The sequence below is a fragment of the Varanus komodoensis genome, unplaced genomic scaffold (assembly GCF_004798865.1).
Source record: "Varanus komodoensis strain SLA01 unplaced genomic scaffold, ASM479886v1 scaffold34_1, whole genome shotgun sequence".
NCBI classification, from domain to species: Eukaryota; Metazoa; Chordata; class Lepidosauria; order Squamata; family Varanidae; genus Varanus; species Varanus komodoensis.
In genome coordinates this window covers 4,356,277-4,375,242 of record NW_025335854.1, presented here as the reverse complement: position 1 = coordinate 4,375,242, position 18,966 = coordinate 4,356,277, and the positions used below count along the sequence as shown (strand labels likewise).

The following is an 18,966-nucleotide window of genomic DNA, read 5'->3' as shown; positions in this document are numbered from 1 at the left end:
ACTAAGCCATAAAGGTTCCATGATGCAGTCATTCTGTCTCCACCTAACCAATCTCATAGACTTGTTAGGATAAACATGGGTGGGACCTTAAATCCTGCCTTTGGCTTCTGAGAGGAAAGATGCGGTTTGAGTGGCTCAAGGAATTATGCCTACATGAACCTATGCGTACATCTAAGCCTCACCTGTAACCTAATCAGTCTTGTGCGGATGAATGAGTTAAAAGACACCTGCTGGTAAGCTTATTAATAGAGTAAGTTATACTTTTTTGAATCAAAAAAGCTGTAATATATGGAAAATAAGGTATGCAATAGTGTCCTTTTAAATTATATGCCAAAATTAAGACTTGAAGGATTATGTACATGGAATGTGTGGTCTAAGTTTAGAGCAGAAAATGGGATCCTGGAAGAGTTCTAGAAACAGCCAGTGCAACTAAATAATTATCATCATCATCTTCTTCTTCTTCATAATCAATCAATCAATCATTAAATTATTATTATATTAAGAATATTAATTCAATTAATTATTCAAAATATTGCATAATTATATCTGGGAAACATTAGGTTATAGGATAAAATTTATTATCATAAACTAAACAATTTATATTAAATATAAGTTAACTGTTAGGTTTACGTTAGGTTTATATTATTTATGAGAAAATCCTTTGCTATTTAAAACTTGGGTTTTAAAAATAGAAATCGCTAATTATTTTGTCCCAGATGTACCTAGTGAGATGAATCTGTGCAACCGGCAGCCGGCCGATGGAATAGTCCCTTTACAAAATGGATCACTAGCTGTATTCAGAGGTAAGTTAACTTCAATATGGAAAAACGTAAATATGCACACTGCCGGGACTTTTCAGCCCTGGTCTAGCGCAGGTTTGAAAGTTAGTGGCCCTTCCTGGGGATTCACAGACTGCATTCCCTTTATCCATCGGAATATACTTCCCGCCAGCATTGCAACCCTCAGGGCTGCTGTCCAAGGTCGCTATGTTTGCCTACCTGCCAAGGGCCCGCACTGAAGTTGAGCCTCTCCCTCACCATTGGAACCTGCTGGTTCTTCTGCTATTTCCCAGTGGTAAGAAGAAGGAGGGAGATCACTGAGGGCGTCTTCCCCTCAAAAACCTAGAGCCACCAGTGGCACTGCCAGTGTGACCACTTAGAGATTTTATTAAGCAATATTAGAAGTATCGCAGCAATACCAATCAAATCAGAACAAAGCACCACCAGGACTTTTATTCACCGGTTTGGGGCAAAGATGTTTCAATAACTGATCAGCAAAGTACCCCTTTCTTGCAGAAGGTAATCACTGCCATCAAGCTACCAAACATCAATCCAGCAGGCCATGTGTGTGGGGGTGGTGGTCATCCTTTCCCTCTCTCTTAAGCATTCAAGCAGGTTGATATAGAAAATATTGACCCCTGCAGACTCTGAGCTCCATTTGAGCTCCACGAAGGGAGCCCCATTGGATGAAGATCTGGACGTTTCCCTTTCTTTCTTCACACCTTCAGTCTTTGCTTGCTTTCTAGGTCATTACTACTGGCTGCTGGATGGAGAGAACGCACCGTCACCTTCACCACGCAAAATCACCGAGGTGTGGGGCATCCCTTCCCCCATTGACACAGTCTTCTCTAGATGCAATTGTGATGGCAAAACTTTCTTTTTCAAGGTGGGTCACCTGTCTTCTATAGTGTGGCTCTTGGCACATTGACCAGGTAGTATTTGCATGTGCTGATCATTACCGGGAAATATGGAACGCTGCAGTAATATGAGCAAAGAAATTCCACTCAAAACATCACATTCTGCACTGTTTACCATTAAGCAAATTAGACCCATCCGACAACAAAATGTTCAATCGATATGAGGCTTAAACTGACTGATCTGTTTGTTGCAGGTTTAGATGTCTTTGGCAGAAGTCAAAACGAACTTTTTCTTGATTGTTTTGGTCAGATATGAAAAGCCCTCATTTTCAACAGGAAAGATAATCTCTGTCTAGACTGTAGCTCTTCAAGTGTGAAGGAGGGAACTCACAGGATCAAATGCTTCTCTGAGTAAAACAAAAAATATTCCCTCCTCATGAAAAACTACCATGTCAAGAAGCAGCAGTCCAGACAAGGTTTCTTTGAGATACGCTAGTTCTTGTGTTTTGTTTTGCTTTCAACTACATCATCCATGGCCTGTATCAATCCTTATCTATGAAGAATAAAAGATAAATATGAGTAAGAGGACTTAAGCATGTCTAAACCTGCAGCTCTAAGTGGAGCCACTTGGGATTAGGTACCAAGGAACATAGCGGGACTTATTTATGACTAAACACTCCCAGTATTGTGACATAACAACAGTCACACAACAGACTGTGGGTTAGTTAACCCAGCAGTTCTTGAAATCCAGTGGAAACATGTGCGATGCCCAACCCAAACACTCAGGGTTATTTAGGAGCCTCAACAATCAAGAGTTACTATACAAATAGCTGATGTGTTAACTCCTAAATAACACATTGTCTAGTTTTGTGTGCCATACTAACCATCTACAAACAAAGCAATTGTTGGTGATTTCAAAGCAGAGGTGAGATTCGTGTTGGAGTCAGTGGTCAACTGTGTCAGAGGTAGCAAAGGGATACGGCATTTTTAGCCTCATGCTTTTAGTGCAGTATGATGTATGGCACTCAAAGAAGGCAAGTCAAGCTCTTGTTACAGCCAAGTAAGGCTCAGATACAGACATAAATGTTTTCACTTTTAATGAAGTAAAACTGTGCGTGTTGATAGCATTTGCAGAGAAAAAGCAATTATTCTGAAAAATGGCTTACATGCCTTCAGAGGATGTAGGAATGTGTGACAACAAGCAATATCTAAGGAAAGACACCCCCTTGTTTCATATCTCTTCTAGGAAGATGCTCACTGTTGATAGTTTTAAATCTATATTAAAATGCTTAACAGATTTCAAAGGATGCCTGGTTAATTTGGAGCGCTTTTCAAAGTCAGTTGATCTCACTTACTTAGCTATATATTGCAGCCTTAAACTGAGTCCTTCCCAAACTTCATTTATAAACTCTGCTGCTGGGCAGAATGACAAATTGGTTTTGGTGCGCACCAGTGAGAGTTCTGAATGAGGGAAACCAGCCCAGAGTCAAGGCACCTGGTAAAAACATCTTTCTGGAAAATTAATATGGAAACAGTTTGAGGAACAGAAGTAGTTTCCAAGAAACACCAGAATGCTCTACCACACCTCATATTAAATATTTCCTATTCCTCAGCAGGAAATTTAAATAGTACTAAAAGCTGACTGCAGGTGGCCCAGTGGTTTAAACAGCTGTGCTGCTGGGCTGGTTGATCGAAAGGTCGCCGGTTCGAATGTGCACAATGGGGTGAGTTCCCATTGCTCCATCCCAGCTCCTGCCAACCTTGCAGTTCAAAAGCATGCAAATGCAAGGAGATAAACAGGTACCACTTCGGTGGGCAGGTAACATCGTTCCGTGTACTTCAGTGTCTAGTCATGCAGGCCACATGACCACGGAGACCGTCTGCGGACAAGCGCTGGCTCCCCTGGCTAGGAAATGGAGATGAGCACCGCCCCCTAGGGTCAGGCATGACTGGACTTAATGTCAAGGGGAAACCTTTACCTTTACTAAAAGCTGAAGACACCCCGAAACACCAGCAACCTACACTCAATGATCCCAAGATATAATGAGGGTGTCTCTTAGGAAAGATCAGATCTGGCCTGAGATGTTTTCCTGCAATAGTATCCTAGAAGGACTTTCCAGGATTCTTTGCATCAGTCCAGAATACAAATCTCAGGTGACACATATGATGTTGGTGACCTCATGGATTTGGCCATCTTGTAGTGAATTGACTTTGTGCCATTGGTCTAGCCCTGCTTGGGTTAACTCCTGCACAATGTGTGACTTGAGGACCAAAACAGACGTTATTTTAAATCTCTCTAGCAGCTATGTCTCTTCCCAGTTTTACTTATATGAGGTGTTGGTGCTCCTAAAATTCCATTACCCAGAGCTTCTTCATGAGCTGATGATCCTGGGGACACTTTGGCGGTTAAGGATAGAATACACAAAGGAAAGGATTCTGCAAATGAAACCTGTGTGCCCATCTCACACAATGGTTGACTTCACATGTCACAACAAGCAACCTTGAGTGCTTTCCATGGTGCATGGCTTTTGTGGCCTGGATGTGCCTGATGGATGATCACATAGTTTCTCTGTTAGCGTGGTTCCCACTCCCCTTGCTCAGTCCTCCCAGTGTTGGTGTGCATCCCATCCACCACCACACCTGAGATTCAACCCCACCACACATGGCTGGGGCAGCTTCTGTAGCAGCTGCCACTCTTTCTAGAGAGCTTTCTGATAAGTTCACACCAAGATCATGGAAACAATGCTGCCCTATTTGACTAATCAGAGAAACCATGGCATGGAAACCATAGTGCAGACTGTGGTTTCTGATCATGGTTTCTAGAACCAAGATGTGTCACGCTGAAACACCAGGACAGGTTTCTGAGGACCAACAAGCCATTCTGCACAAGAAGCCACCATGGCTCGTTCTGCCACGCAGAGCCTCCTACACATGGAAAACGCTGTGAATGCTATACGTCCCTCTCTCAACCATTAGACCTTGTATTCTCAAGCTTGCTGTGTGTGAGCAGTATTAAGGGATAAAACCCAATGTTGTAGTACAGCCTCATAGGAGTTCCCCAGTGGGTCCCCTCCCGAAGGCACATTGTTTTACACTGGGGCAGCATTAACCCACTTAACCCTTAATTAAAACACATTGCTTTACAACGGGGCAGCATTCTGAGGCAGGGAAGTAGACTTAACCCTTTGCCGGACAGTAATGCCTGCTGTGATCTTCGCCCATGTAAAAACATCCCCATGGGGTTCCAGACCAGTGCAAATGAACATGACCCAGAATACTGAGATGGGAAGAGGTAGTTTGTGGGTGTGTTCCAGAGAAAGAGAGCATGCAGGAACAGGGTTATTGCCCTTGTCCCCTTCATAGCAACATCTTATGGAGACAGTTGGCAACTGAGAATCCTTCTGTAGACCTGGCTATTTGCAGAAGAATTGCAACATGTGTTTCCTCCAAGTGGCGCTCTTGAATCAAGGGCTGATTCCTTTGCTCCAAATGCCATTTTAGTTGGTGGAGAACATGGTGGTGGCAACTTCTACCCCGTGGGACATTTTGCACAGGGAACATACTAGATACACCTCTTGCTGTACTGGTTTCCCAACAATGATATATATTTTCACAATATGCATCTTGTTTTAATATCATTTTATTGCTGATGGTAATTTAAATTATTTGTATGACCTTTTAGGTTATGCTGAGCCATGATCTATGCAATAAACAGACACAAGCATACATGGGAAGGGACCTTTCCTAGAATCTACCACCATTTTGCAAGAGTGCTCTACAGCTGAAAATAATTTCCCTATGTAATTTTTTTCCTCCTGTATCCCCCCATGGAAGAAATATGTTATATTGAAATCAGCCTGATGTTACACTTCTAAATGAACGGACTACATTTTATTAGTGTCTAATTCAGTATATAGCTTATGACTCAATGTAACCTCACCCATTTTAATTCTCAGGATTCGCAGTACTGGCGCTTCACCAATGATAAAATGGATGAGCATTATCCCAAGCCAATTATAAAAGGATTTGGAGGACTGAATGGGAAAATTGTAACAGCTCTCTCGGTGGGTAAACACAGGAACAGGCCAGAATCTGTATATTTCTTCAAAAAAGGTGGGTTCCCTGTTCCTTGAATATGTTCCTTGAATACCTTATGAGCGAAAAGAATGCAAATACTGAGCATCCATCAGTGTATTGGGCAATGTGTTTCAATGCCGCTCCCCTGATGCCTTCCAACGTAGGAGGTTACAGGCACCCAATGGACAAGAGTGAGGCAATGAAGATGGTTTCCTTGCTCCATCATGCGCCAAAATACCAAGCCAGCTGCAATGGTGGAGCGGGGCGAGGGCACTCCCAGGTCAGAGTCCAAGCCTTAATCACAGCCTGCTTTTCCAAGTTGGAAATGGGGCTACAGCTCTACCTATAATTATCTAGAGACTGTCCACCAACCATAGGGTAGTGCACTAAATTATTTCACCGGCGGGTGTTGCATTGTGGTCTAGGACAGCTTACAGGTACTACATTACATCTAATACTATCAGTTGGTGGGAGTAAGAAAAGTGTCATTTAAGACTGATTTATTCCAATCAATTAAATGTGCATAAATTCGCATGAGCAAAGCCAGTGGATTTAAAGGGAAAGAAGCATTCTTAAAGATGATGCAGCCATCCTTTTAGATAATGACATTTTAGTGCTTTAATGTTATTGCAGTTCCATTTTGCAAGTCTACTCAGAAGTAAGTCCCACTGAGTTCAATGGGATTTATTTCCAGGTCCGTGTGTATAGGATGGTCTTTCAAAACCATCCTATAATGTTTAGACAGAACAGTCTAAACAGTCCTGGGTGCTATAGAAGCTTTTTCTGCCTAAGAATGCCTAGGACTGCACCTTGATTATCCTAGGGTTTTGCCATGTTGTTGTTGTTGTTGTTGTTGTTGTTGTTATTATTAGAACATTTCTATGCTGCCCCTTGCCGAAGCCTCGGGGCGGCTTACAAACACAATTGTTATGCACCAGCTTGATGGCCTTTTAACAGATCAAGACATGATTAATCAACAAAATCTAATTAATTAAATGACTTAACCTATTTGGATTTTTAACAGATTCAGATCTCCATTTATCTATCTGTAAGATTAATCTGAGTAGCTGTATACTTATTCCATTCTTCAAAAAGCAAAGCAGGAAATCTATAAGAATACTGAATTCGAGACATACTAATAATAGATTGGGCTGCCAATATTAATCAATAACAACAAGAAACAGGGCTCAAATAAAAAAGAAGCATAATTGGCATCTTTCCTTTTGGTCAGTATGATTTTTCTCTGTTACAGGGGGTGGCCTCCAGCAATATACCTACAAACAAGAAGGAACAAAGAAGTGCAAGAAGAAAGTCAGGACTGTGAAATATCCAATGTATAAACCAAAGGCTGTGATTAGGAAGAGGCGGCGCTTTGAACGTGCAGTGAGACCTCATCAGATTTTCCGCAGCATCAGAATCAAACACTACCCAGTTGTTCAGATCAGCCATTATCCAACAGGTAGCTTCATCATTTCTTACTGGTAATCATTATAGCCTCACATAATTATGCTGTTAAATCCCATGAAATTCAAGCTAAAACCACCTGTAGGCCTGACTGTAGCACTGGATGCATTTGTATGTCTGTCTGTCTGTCTGTCTGTCTCTAAGCTACTTAGGTGTTCTGCTTTGCTTTGCTTTGCTTTGCTTTTGGCATGGGCTAAGCTGGTTCACCCACACTGCTGAACTACAATTTAAAACATGTATAAGCAGGAATTAACCTGCATGAATGACAAAGCTCCTACACTTTCCTCTGCCCCCAAACAGGAGGAGGAATAAACCAAAACATTGTTTCAGTTTTAGGAGACCTCTAGTTTGTCATCATATACAAACTAAGAATTACGGGTTGGTTTTAAAAGGCCCTAGTCTGCCAAACAAAGCAAAAAAACCATCTAGGGTTGAAGTTAGTTTGTTTAGCAATTGACTAGTTTCTCTTAAACCATAATTTTTGGTTTGCAGATGTGCCAAGCGAAGCATCTGCTACACTGAAGTGAAATTCTGGGTTTCCCTCCTCCTGGCCGTATGGGAGGAGCTGAGTGCCACTGCATGAAAACACACCCTGCTCCTTTCTCTGTGTCGCCATGGCTTAGCATTATGCTTGAACCAGGATAAAAGTTTCCAGGGCTTTTGGAACACCCCTTCCTTAATTTCAAGAGAGATTATTTTGCGTTTGCAGGAGTGCTACAGCCAGAGGTCCAAGTTGCATCATACTGGAGAGGATTCCCAAAGGAAATCAATTCGGTCATCTCAATCCCGAACGATCAGAAGCCAGATGGCTATGACTACTATGCTTTCTCTAAAGGTATGTTACGGCTGAAAGGTGACGAACATCTCCAAAAAACGCCCAACTTTTCTGGCTACTTCTCACATGTGCTCCACTTCAGACCCCCAATTGTAAAAGGGGAGCATGCCACCCTTGTCTCCCCCACATCCCCAACATTCATTGAAGTGCTGAACAGGAAGGGATCCGTGACTTACCTCGGTAAGCTTTTAAAGAGGAAAAAGCAGGCACTGGATTTCAATATGACCTCAAGCATAATATAATTTACATTAAAACTCAATTTTAAGTAAATCCTGGCCTGCTCAATGCGATGTAGTTCCCAATTGGAGCCGTGGCAGAGTAAGTTACACCAGATGAATTCAAATGCCATCCTTCTGGTGGCTTGTGACCCTCAGCCGAATTTCCAAATCCCTTGGCATGCGATTGGTTCAAACTTTTGGCAAGAGCGAGCAGTCCTTTGCCTAGAAGCTGGCTGAAGGGGAAGAGGGGAGGCGGTAGAGGAAAGCAGGTGGCAGGAGGCAAGAGAGCAGAAGCAAGCCTGGCAGAGAGAGAACGGGGTGACCCAACATGCGTGGCCCCCCACAGATTATCTGTGAAGAAATGCACCACTTCACAGAAGAAAGCTTGCCTGCTATCTCACCTGAAGAATATCTGAACTACCAATATGAGGCTGGTAGCACACTGTGCAGAACTTTATTTATTTAAAACTTTTGTAGACTGACCCATTACTGAAGTTTTGGGATGGTCTAACGATAAAATATAAGAAAAAAAAATTAATTAAAACAGTGTCCTAAAATTTAGCAGTTAATAAAAATCCCACTTAAAACAGTCAGGTCTTAAAACACTGGGAAAATAAAAAGGTTTTGGTCTAGCACCAAAAAGAATAAAGTGATGCCGCCAGGCGAATCTCTCTGGGGAGTGAATTCCACAGTCGAGGTGCCACTGCAGAGAAGGCCCTTCTCCGGGTAGTCACCCTCCTAATCTGCTTCAGGGAGGGCAGTTGGAGAAGGGAGTCTGCCCCAGATCTTAAGGGGTGGGCGAGCACATATGGAAGGAGAGGCTCCTTCACGTAACCAGGCCCTAAGCCATTTACCAAATGCTTTAATGAAGGCAGGCAACATATTATGTGAAATGCCCTAGGTACCGAGGGCCACTAATCTTTTGAGTAGCAGCTCTCTGCCAGTGGGCAGCTAATAATCTCTTTCAGGGAAAGCTTTTCTAAGTGAGCTACAATACTCGTGACAAGGTATCAGGAGAGCCCCTGGCCATCAACATGACTGCAAAAGGAATTGCTTTTCTAGCAAGAAATCAGTACGGCATCGAACATGTAGCCAGAGTGCCAGGCTCTGAGCTGTATGAGAATGGTTTAAAATTCAGATGTTAACAGTCAAGCAAGAAACCTCTTTGGAAAGTTACCCCAGTGCCAGGTGGAAAGTTTCCACCTGGCACTGGGGTAACTTATGTTTGTAAGCTGCCCCAAGGCTTTGGCGAATGGGGTGGCATATTTATTTATTTAGCAGACTTATATGCCGCCCCCTTCGCCTAAGCCTCGGGGTGGCTTACAAATAAATAAATATCATTAATACAATAAAATGCAATTGGAGACATCCTGGCCAAAGTTGTTAAAATCAATAAATAAAATCAATAATTAAAATGCCATTTTAAAAAGGTCTTGGCCTGGTGCCGAAAAGCAAATAATGATGGCGCCAGGCAGACCTCTCTGGGAAGCGCATTCCATAGGTTGGGCGCCACCGCAGAGAAGGCCCTCCTCCGGGTACTCACCCTCCTAATGTCCTTCACGGAGGGCTCGCGGAGAAGGGCCTCTGCCACCGATCTCAAGGGGCGGGAGGGCACGTATGGACGTAAGCGCTCCTTTAGGTACGCAGGACCCAAGCTGTTAAGGGCTTTATAGGTGATAACCAACACCTTGACTTGGGCCTGGACTTCGATGGGGAGCCAGTGAAGCTGACGGAGGACTGGAGCCATGTGAGCACAACGCCCAGTTCCCATCAGCAACCTGGCAGCTCTGTTTATAAGTTATATAAATAAAGTTTCCCAAGTGCAAGGTACTTGCACTCCTTGAATTCAAGAGGAGTGACTTCTAAGGGGGGATCTATTTGAAACTCATATTGGGGTATTTGCAGAAGGCACTGCCGTGTATTCGGAGACAGTGGAGCTTCAAGCTTCAAGATAGGTCTGTCTGATGGATGTAATGCGACTACACCTAGATGGCTCTTTTTCTCTTCCAGATCAGTACTACCACGTGGATGTAGGAAGCCGAATAGCAAGACCAGTCACACAGCACACAGGACAGACCGTGTCCAGCGCCTGGTACAAGTGTCCTCTGGAGTGATTTGGAAATGGAGAGCCAGATGAAATGTAACAGATGAAATGCAACCACGTTTGACAATTCCTCTGATTTTTTTATTAATAAAAGACAATGAAATGTTCATACACCAATCCAAATTTAAAATAAAAAACTGATTGAAGCTCGGCAGCCATTACACTAATACAGATTAAAGGCAGACTAGACAGTATACACCATTTCCAGAAAATTTGTACAGGACTTAACTAAGGTTGCCTCTGTTTAGGCCTCCTCTGCCACCCATTGCATGAGTTACACCTGTAAGAAAAAGTAGAAAATTTAAATACTTTTACTCCAATTCTCTACTATTAGCCCTTTGCTACTTTAAATATTAGATGATTCCATGGAAACCCACCCATTTGTGAAAACAAATGTTCATCTATTGGAAAATTATTGTTAGGAAAATAATTTAACAATCATACATAAGACAGTTTTTCCATAGAAAGAAGCATAACAGACACCAAATGCTTAATTTGGGTTGGAGATTTTAGCAAAAAGAGCAGACTGTGATGGGAATGCCTTCTGGTTCACTCAAATGTGTTGCTGAGAATTAAACCGATTCCTCTCTTAAAGGTTATGGGAACAATTCAGTTTGGAGTTGACTGGCATATTGACAGTAAAGACTAATTACTTGGAATAAGTTCTAATTTATTTTCATGGAACTAAATTCCAGGTTTAAAATGGATCAGTTCTTTAGGAAATGTCAGTTATCACTGCCTCTGAAAAGCTTTTAATTTAAAAAAAAACTATTTTAAAAATTACTATTTCATATAAGATCCTACCAATGAACTATTTCAATTTATTTTTTTGCTGGCTAGAGTAACTCATGTACCTGTACAAAAAATAATGCACTGTTTCAGATCATCTTAACATCTGAAATACTTTCCTTATAAGCTGTCATTTCCAAATCAATACCTGGGTTGACATGTTAAGGCTTTTGGGGCAAAGGATCCCACTTAAACCCTGTGCATGTTGTTGGTACTATTCAATACATTATCCATTTTCTTTACGAGCAAGCAGGGAAACTTCTTAGAGATCATGTAAGGTTTAATAAAGCCGTGCTAGCAAAGAAGGCCACCTACCCCTCTGTCTGTTAAACTGACGACCACGAACTCCAGTTCGTAAGGTTGGTGGCTGGAGTCTAACCCGTCGGAAAGGCTTGGGATGATTGCTGCTTGTGTCTGAAAGAGAAAGAGTGTGGGAAAAAGAAGTAACGCCATGGCTGTAGTGACTTGTATAAAGGTGTGCTAGTAAGTATAGTCACGGTTGATTTTCAAAATATATGCTCATCTCTTGATTCTTGTACTTCAGATCTGTGAAGTTCCAAGCAAATAAAAGCTGTAAATGGAAATGCATCTGGGCTTTCTCTTTCTACATGCTGCTCCCTTGCTAACATGATTTTTTTTCAAATTGTACTTCAGAAGTAAAAGGAGATTTAAAAAACCTCCAGTACTGAGAAAGTTACTCAGGAGGGATGCTGGAAAATTTATTCCAATTTGAGGGTCAACCTAAGCAACACTCCCTGGAGTATAATGTGTATTAGAATGCATTTATTCTTTGAGCTCATTCACCATTATAAATTTTGCAATGCCTTTTCAGCTTGAATAAAGCATACATAAATGTGTATTTTAAGGAGAATTACACAAACACCTTAGGGAAAATGTGCATTTCTGTAGTTTTTTAAAAAACACATTACAGATAAGCAGATGGACTTCTGGGTGAATACATAAATAACTGATATGAACTGGAAGCAGACTGATTTATCCATCCCTACTCAACAGGAAAGGATAGCAAAATAAATTTGCTGGATTAGTCAAAATTCTGGAGAGCAATATGCTTGGTTAGACCTTTTAAGCTGCAAGGATCTATGCAGAGTCCCTGTTTTCCCTAATCATGGGGTCAGACAAGGGACCTCCCTTCCCATACTGAACAGAGCACAATCAACAGGCAAAAGGTGGTGGGATGAGAAGAATGAGACTTAGAGCTGGTTCATCTTAATACGGCAGCCCTGTATCAATGCAAATTCAATAATCCTCCAACCAATGTCAGGACTTGATGAGAATGACTTATACCGGCAGATGAACTTGAAGGAGGATCTTGACTAGTAGAAGGAAGGTCTGACTCGTCCGGAGCCTGAGCCGATTCTTCCTCTTGCTGGCTATCGATTTCTAGACCAACCTCTGAAGTAATTCTGTGGAAAGGGGAAGGCCAGGAACAGGTTTAAAATGACGCACTCAAGCACATAACAAACTGTGCTACCATGCAATGTTGATTTCCTATGTCTTCTCCAAAATTCTTTCTTGGAGCTGAAACTTTTAACATGACAAGTATGGAAGTCAAAGCCCTTGCTAGTTCTTCAATTCATAAAAAATAACAACTGAATTTCGACAGGACTGCACGATAAGCCTTGATTATCAGTAACATTTAGTGTATATGAGATGACACATGAAATAATATAAGTAACATATGGAACAATATGAGATGATGACAACGCAGAGAAGGAAGTCCTTATCTTGAAATCCAGTAGTCCTGCACTAGTAAAATATTAGCCATTATGAGAGAGGGGGAGAAAGGCAGCCAGAGCGGGAGAAAAAGGAGGACCTTTATTTTGTGCAGAACCTCCATCTCTGGGTGGGGCAACAGGCAGTGCTGAGTCTGGATTCCGAGCACCCGCGTTGCATATCCTGCAGACTCAGTGGAAAGGGTGGGTGGCAGCTTTTGCTTTTACCATTAGTGTTCTCAAATGCAGTGCTTTAACACTGTCCCACCGGACGCCATTCGTTCACGTGCAGGAGAGAATGTAAAGGGCTGCGCTCTGGAACAGCATTTGTGAGGGACAAAAGCCATACCTCAAACATGATTCACCTGCCCCTTCATCTTCTGTTTCTTGGTCAGAATTTGGCAGACTAGGGAGGTTTCCTCTTTATAGAGATTACTCATAGATAAAGGAACCATTCCAGTTTACACTGGGTCATGCAAAGCTTTCAGGGGACGTGCTGGGAATCACAGCAAAGTGTCAAGGCTTGATTCTTAGATACATTCGACTTGAAATTGCAGAGATATTTTCTGTCCAACTGACTTTCTGCTGGCAATTCTTCCAGTTATGTTTTTAGGGCCACTGCCAAGTGGACTGGAGCCCAGGGAGCTGAGCTGGGGGAATCCAGCAGATTCCTACCCACAAATGGATTCCTCGCACATCCATAGTTTCCTCATTCTTTAACTGCTGAACAGACTTTTGCATGACAAGTCTGGGTTAAGCGCATTTTCTATGGATATAGAAGATCCTAACAATGCAGGAGATCTGTAAGAAACTGCTCACTGCAGAGTGTCACTCAGGCAGGGTGGAATTATGGCACTGCCAGAACAAAGCACAAATTGATGTGTAGAGTACCAGAAATGCAGGAGAGTCTGGAGTACTCTGATCTTTGCGCAACTGTGTTTAGATTAAAGATACCAAATCACGACGGATGAAACCGTAAGCACGTTTAGACAGAGCAAAAGTGCCACAACTCCTAGCACCCGCTAACCAGCTAGGACATTTCTGGGGCTAAAGGGGCATAGCCTTGCGCCCTAAGAGGAATATATTCTTGAAAAACCTAATGAATTCCTTGCCATGTAGCTTCGTAAAGGCTTTTCAAGTAAAATTACATGCATGCCATTCACTACAGGCAGGATTAAGTCTTAACCCAATGAATAGTTGAACTTACCCCTCTGATTCAGCTTCCACAAAAACCTCATCACCATCATCTCCAGTTCCAGACTCTGAAGTGGTGGATAAGTTACCAGTGGATGTTGTAACCATGGGGACAGACTGGGAGGCATGCTCCGAAGCATCAGCAGCAGTGCTCTCAGTGAAGACTGAAACTTGAAACAAACAAGGGCAAAAGCAGAGCATAGAATCTAATTATCTAAGAATTCTACCTCCCCTTCTCCCACTCGCACACACACACAAATTGCTAACAGGAAATTTCAGATTCTGACCATGGACATTAATTCATTTTCGGCTGATTTTATGAAAATTGACATGCCTTACTTTACAACTAACATACGTCAATGCTTTGCTGGCATCTGCATCTTGCCATACCAAAACTTACGAGGCCATTCATCTGCCACGTACGGAGGTTTACTCGGGATTCAAGAGTCTGGCTTTACCACTTTCCCGGGAACTGCAAATTCAGGGTGGCTGCCAAACATTTGTTCAGCCACCATACATGGCTGGTGGGCTGGGTTCTGCTTTGGAAAGCAGTTTGGGCAGACATGGCTTTGTAGAACTTTATGTTTATTTCTGATACGATCTCATCCAGAAGGAAGGTGGTTTGAGATTAATTCCATGTATTTATTAGTAAAACTTAAATATCCCTTGAAACAATCTCTATGTGGTTCAAAAATAAATATTAAAATCATGCTGAAATGCACTATTAAAAAGAATTGGAAGGATTTGAGGGAATACGCATAGAAAATAGCTGTGAATTTTAAAGCATGTGCACACAGGAGACTGACAGTTGGGTAGGGAGAGGAGAGATTTGGAAGGATTGAAAGCTGTACTATGTGAAGATGTTAACAGTCTTAGGTCCCTGAAACCTCCTAGTGCTTGCTGACATCTAAACCTTTTAAGCAGAAACCGGCAGCACATTTTCAGATTTTCCCCCGACTACAAATCTGGATTTCATTGTTGTTGGTAAAAGTCTATAAGCTGGTGCTGAAAGGATTCCTTATTCCAGGTCCTCTACTTTAGGACCTTGCACATGTACTTTGGAATGTCCTGGTTTGCACCATCAGGCCGTGGGGTCCTATTTGAATTATGGCAGAATCTGACTTCACCTCCTATAACAACCCCCAGGGGCAGCTTGTCCTGTCGTCCGAACCCAGAAGACATAACTCATGGGAGCGGAGCAGAACCCTCCATTAATCCATGGGCTGCTGCAAGGTTAACTGGAGGGTGGTTTCCCCCACCGCTAAGACCTGCTGCCCAGGTCTGCGCTACATAGCAAGATGCACCTGGGTGACTACGGAAACTGTGCCCTGCACATGGCGCCATGACTTAAATACAGCACAGTGGTTTATCTTGATAGTGCAAATGGGTAACTGTGACTCTTGCAATGCAAACCCTTCACCTCCTTGCTTAGAATTGGGTTTTTGTTAAACAAGGCAAGCCTTGATCCCTATTTGGACACCAGACGTAAGCCGCTCTTTAGATGGCACAATCTGTCCCCACAAGAAGGTCACACAGAAAGAACCATTATGATCTCACACCTTGCTGAAACAACACGCTATTTGGAAAATTCCAATACGCACCAGGTGCCGCAACCTGCAGTGGCGTGGTCGGGACACTACGACCTCCTGATTCTTCTTCGTGGCCAAGGAAGAGTGGTGTTTCATAGATTCCTAGCCCTGCAAGCCATTGAGAAGGAGTTAAAGGGTTAGCAGAATACACAGCCTGTCCCCAGGGGAGTTCATGCCACACTCCAGTTTGATATTTATATGGTTCTGGCAAGGATCCTACAGAAGGGATGACACTTCAGCTACTGGCGGTATAAACATAGGGGCAATAAATGTAGTTGTAAACATGAGAATAATTTATCTTTTTCTCAGCCGCAGTCCTTACACTGGATGTCCAAAGAGTACTACTTTTCTCTTAATGTTTTTCTGTGCAGTTAATTCAATGCCAGTAACTAAAAAAGGATCTAAATAGCCCTTTACTGAAGATGGATGTAAAATAATAAAGAACACACAGTCAGGAAGTTTCCTAAGTTTTGCGAAACAAACAAACAAGGATGAGGTAAAGTACTGTGACTCCTGGCACTCCAATTTCATACTATTGGAAAAGTTGCATGAATCAGAATCAGAATCCATCACTGGACTATCATTTTGTAACTTTATTTTGATTATTTCCTTTAGATTTCTGTGTTGAAAAAGACTGTATATTTCACACAGGTATAAAAAATACCCTTCACAATTTTATATCTCATTTATTTGGCTTCTAAAATTCTGGGTCTGCAGCTATGCCAAATACTGATGAAGAACTGGGTGACTGAAAGGCAAAAAGAGTGGAGGACTAGAAGAAACAGATGAGGGTCAGAGACGTGTTGGACTCAAGAAGGAGTCACAAGAAAAGCTGCCATGTGATAATGATGGGAGAAAGGGTTCAGTGTCCTTCCCCATCCCCTGACAACCAATATTTCCACAGTCTCTGAGAATTTACCACCCAGGTTTCTCTAATGCCATGCAGGCTACAATCCTGGCTTTGTTTTAACTGAGAAAATGAAATGTTTGCAAGTGTAGGAGAAATTTGCTTATGGCATTATTTTAAACAGGCAGGGAATGAGCTACTATAAATTATGTCATACACTTTAGCACCTCAGCTGTTTTTCAAGGAAGGCCAGATATTACTTTGCCTAGAACAGCAGTGGGAACCTATCACAGCTGAATCATATGTTTGGATTATATTTGGTTTGCAGCCCACTGCTTATAAAACAGATACTTGTACCTCCTTGCGATGCAAGTTGCCCGAGGTCTGATTGACCAGAAGTCTGTGGCATATCTTCAGGAGGTCCAAACCTGAACCTAGGAACTCCAGCAACCTGTGGGGAGCTGGAAGAAAGGCTGACTTTAGTATGATATATTACTAATTAATTCCTCTTCAGTATAATGTACGGGGAAGAAGGAAATGGATAAATGGGGTAACTTCATAGCCATTACGTCCTGAAATTGAAACTTATTCCCTTCCAGTGTCACCGCTCCGAGTGCACTTACTGAATTGCTTCTGCAAATCCATCCGTACGATGTGGTACCACCAATGTGGGAGTGCTCGGAACAGTCCTGTCTTCATCATCAAAGAAGTGCTGTTGCTGAAAACAAACATGAAAATGACAAGCAAACTCAACAGCTATTTAACAGCTCCAATAGCTACTCCATCCATCTTTAACTAGGAGCACCTTTAATAACCAGTCCACTGCCACTGGCAGCTCAAGCATTTGCTCATTTTATATATATATTTTTCAATTTATATCCTGCCTTTTTCCTACAAAGGGCTCAAGGCAGCTTACATCATTCTCCTCCTCCATCTTATCCCCACAACAACAACCCTGTGAGGTAGGTCGGGCTGAGAGTCTGTGACTGGCCCAAAGTCACCCAGTTGGCTCCATGGCTGAGTGGGGACTCGAACCCAGATCGCCTGAGTCCCAGTCCCATGCTCTTAACCACTACGCCACACTGGCTCTCCAGTGTTATATTTTGAGCTGATGAACAAGACAGAGAAAATAAATCAAGGAAATGGTTCCCAAGGAAAGATGTAAGGATTCTTAATTGTTTTTCTCCCATCTGTAAAATAAATGCAGAGATGAAAACACACTCGCATTTAGTTTGGGATCAACTGAAGGATTGTTCCCTGAAAAAGGAGTACACCCATGTAGCCAAGGAAAGGATGTTCATGGCAACTATTCAATCCACTTAGCACACACGAAATGCCCGGAACAGGCAGCCTAAAACAGGCCAGCAGCCTGCCAGAACACAAACCTGATGAATGAAAAGTTCCACGTTTAGAAACTGCAACACTCACCATGCCTCCTATACCAGGGGTCAGCTGAAGTCCACGTCCCACTGACTGCCTCCGAGTCATCTGGATCCGCTACACATCGAAACAAACAAACAAATGGCCCAGTACACATTAGGTGGAGAAGCACAGGTGAGTCAGTCAAACCTATCATCAAGCTAATCAATGCAGACATGGATTGGTTTATTTATGGTTCATGTTGGTGTCACATGTTCTCATTCCTAAATCCGTTCCTATTCCATTTTTTCACTTATCTGCAGTTTAAAAAAAAATAAGCACACAAAATAGGTATTTACATGTTTGCTCATAAACTATACCTTCCTAAATACTTGGCACATTTGTATGCCTTTTGACATATTTCTTAAGCACAAATTGCAAAATCAGTGTGAAATCCAGGTGCGAACCTCTCTAGTTCTTATAATAGTCCAGAAAATACAGATCAGGTTGATTTACTTCAAAATACAGACTGAAAACCCCTTAAAACATCTCTCCATTTGTGTGCGGCTCCTGGAAATGATGACCCTTTTAAGCTTAGCACTCTGGTGGCAATCAGTCAATCAGAGCAAAAGAACAGAAGGCTACTGTACAAGTCTGAAACACTGGGGAAAGAGACCCACACTGTTTTCTCTTTCATTCCTAAACAGCATCCTTCCTTGTGAGATGCTGATGCACTTGGGTCTAGGAAGGAGAGCCCAAGATGCTGAGAGAGTGATCCCATTGGGCTCCCCATTGAAGTCCGGGCCCAATTCAAGGTGCTGGTTATCACCTATAAAGCCCTTTACGGCTTGGGTCCTGGTTACCTGAAGGAGCGCCTACGCCCATATATGCCCACCCGCCCCTTGAAATCAGCGGGACAGGCCCTTCTTCGGGAACCCTCCGTGAAGGGTATTAGGAGGGTAAGTACTCGGAGGAGGGCAACCTATGGAACGCGCTCCCCAGAGAGGTCCGCCTGGCACCGTCATTATTAGTTTTTCGTCGCCAGGCCAAGAGCTTTTTATTCAAACAGTATTTTAATTAATTAATTAATTAATTAATTATTGGAGCACATCAACTCAAAT

The 18,966-nt window shown here is 42.5% G+C and overlaps 2 protein-coding genes across 2 annotated transcripts in view; one reads left to right on the top strand and one right to left on the bottom strand.

Moving 5' to 3' along the window:
• The first annotated feature begins 730 nt into the window (after positions 1-730).
• On the top strand, positions 731-10,344 carry PRG4 (proteoglycan 4). The gene is made up of 6 exons (XM_044439131.1): positions 731-803; positions 1,526-1,665; positions 5,593-5,749; positions 6,966-7,172; positions 7,887-8,012; positions 10,241-10,344. Exons 1-6 carry the CDS (start codon positions 731-733, stop codon positions 10,342-10,344), a joined length of 807 nt encoding a protein of 268 aa, XP_044295066.1.
• A 49-nt stretch (positions 10,345-10,393) lies between these two features.
• Positions 10,394-18,966, bottom strand: part of TPR (translocated promoter region, nuclear basket protein) — a 50,844-nt gene continuing 42,271 nt past the window's right edge. Inside the window, exons 44-51 of the mRNA XM_044439165.1 lie at positions 17,915-17,983; positions 17,110-17,204; positions 16,844-16,947; positions 15,652-15,747; positions 14,064-14,220; positions 12,429-12,547; positions 11,439-11,537; positions 10,394-10,614 (exon numbers count right to left, since the gene is read on the bottom strand). Coding sequence (XP_044295100.1) covers positions 10,559-10,614; positions 11,439-11,537; positions 12,429-12,547; positions 14,064-14,220; positions 15,652-15,747; positions 16,844-16,947; positions 17,110-17,204; positions 17,915-17,983 — 795 coding nt within the window. The 3' untranslated portion in view covers positions 10,394-10,558. The remainder of the gene's footprint in view (positions 10,615-11,438; positions 11,538-12,428; positions 12,548-14,063; positions 14,221-15,651; positions 15,748-16,843; positions 16,948-17,109; positions 17,205-17,914; positions 17,984-18,966) is intronic.

Coding starts and splice junctions, on each gene's coding strand:
- PRG4 (XM_044439131.1), top strand. CDS start 731: ATGAATCTGTGCAACCGGCAGCCGGCCGATGGAATAGTCCCTTTACAA. Junction 1,666..5,592: donor GCAAAACTTTCTTTTTCAAG/GTGGGTCACCTG, acceptor TTTAATTCTCAG/GATTCGCAGTACTGGCGCTT. Junction 7,173..7,886: donor GATCAGCCATTATCCAACAG/GTAGCTTCATCA, acceptor TTGCGTTTGCAG/GAGTGCTACAGCCAGAGGTC.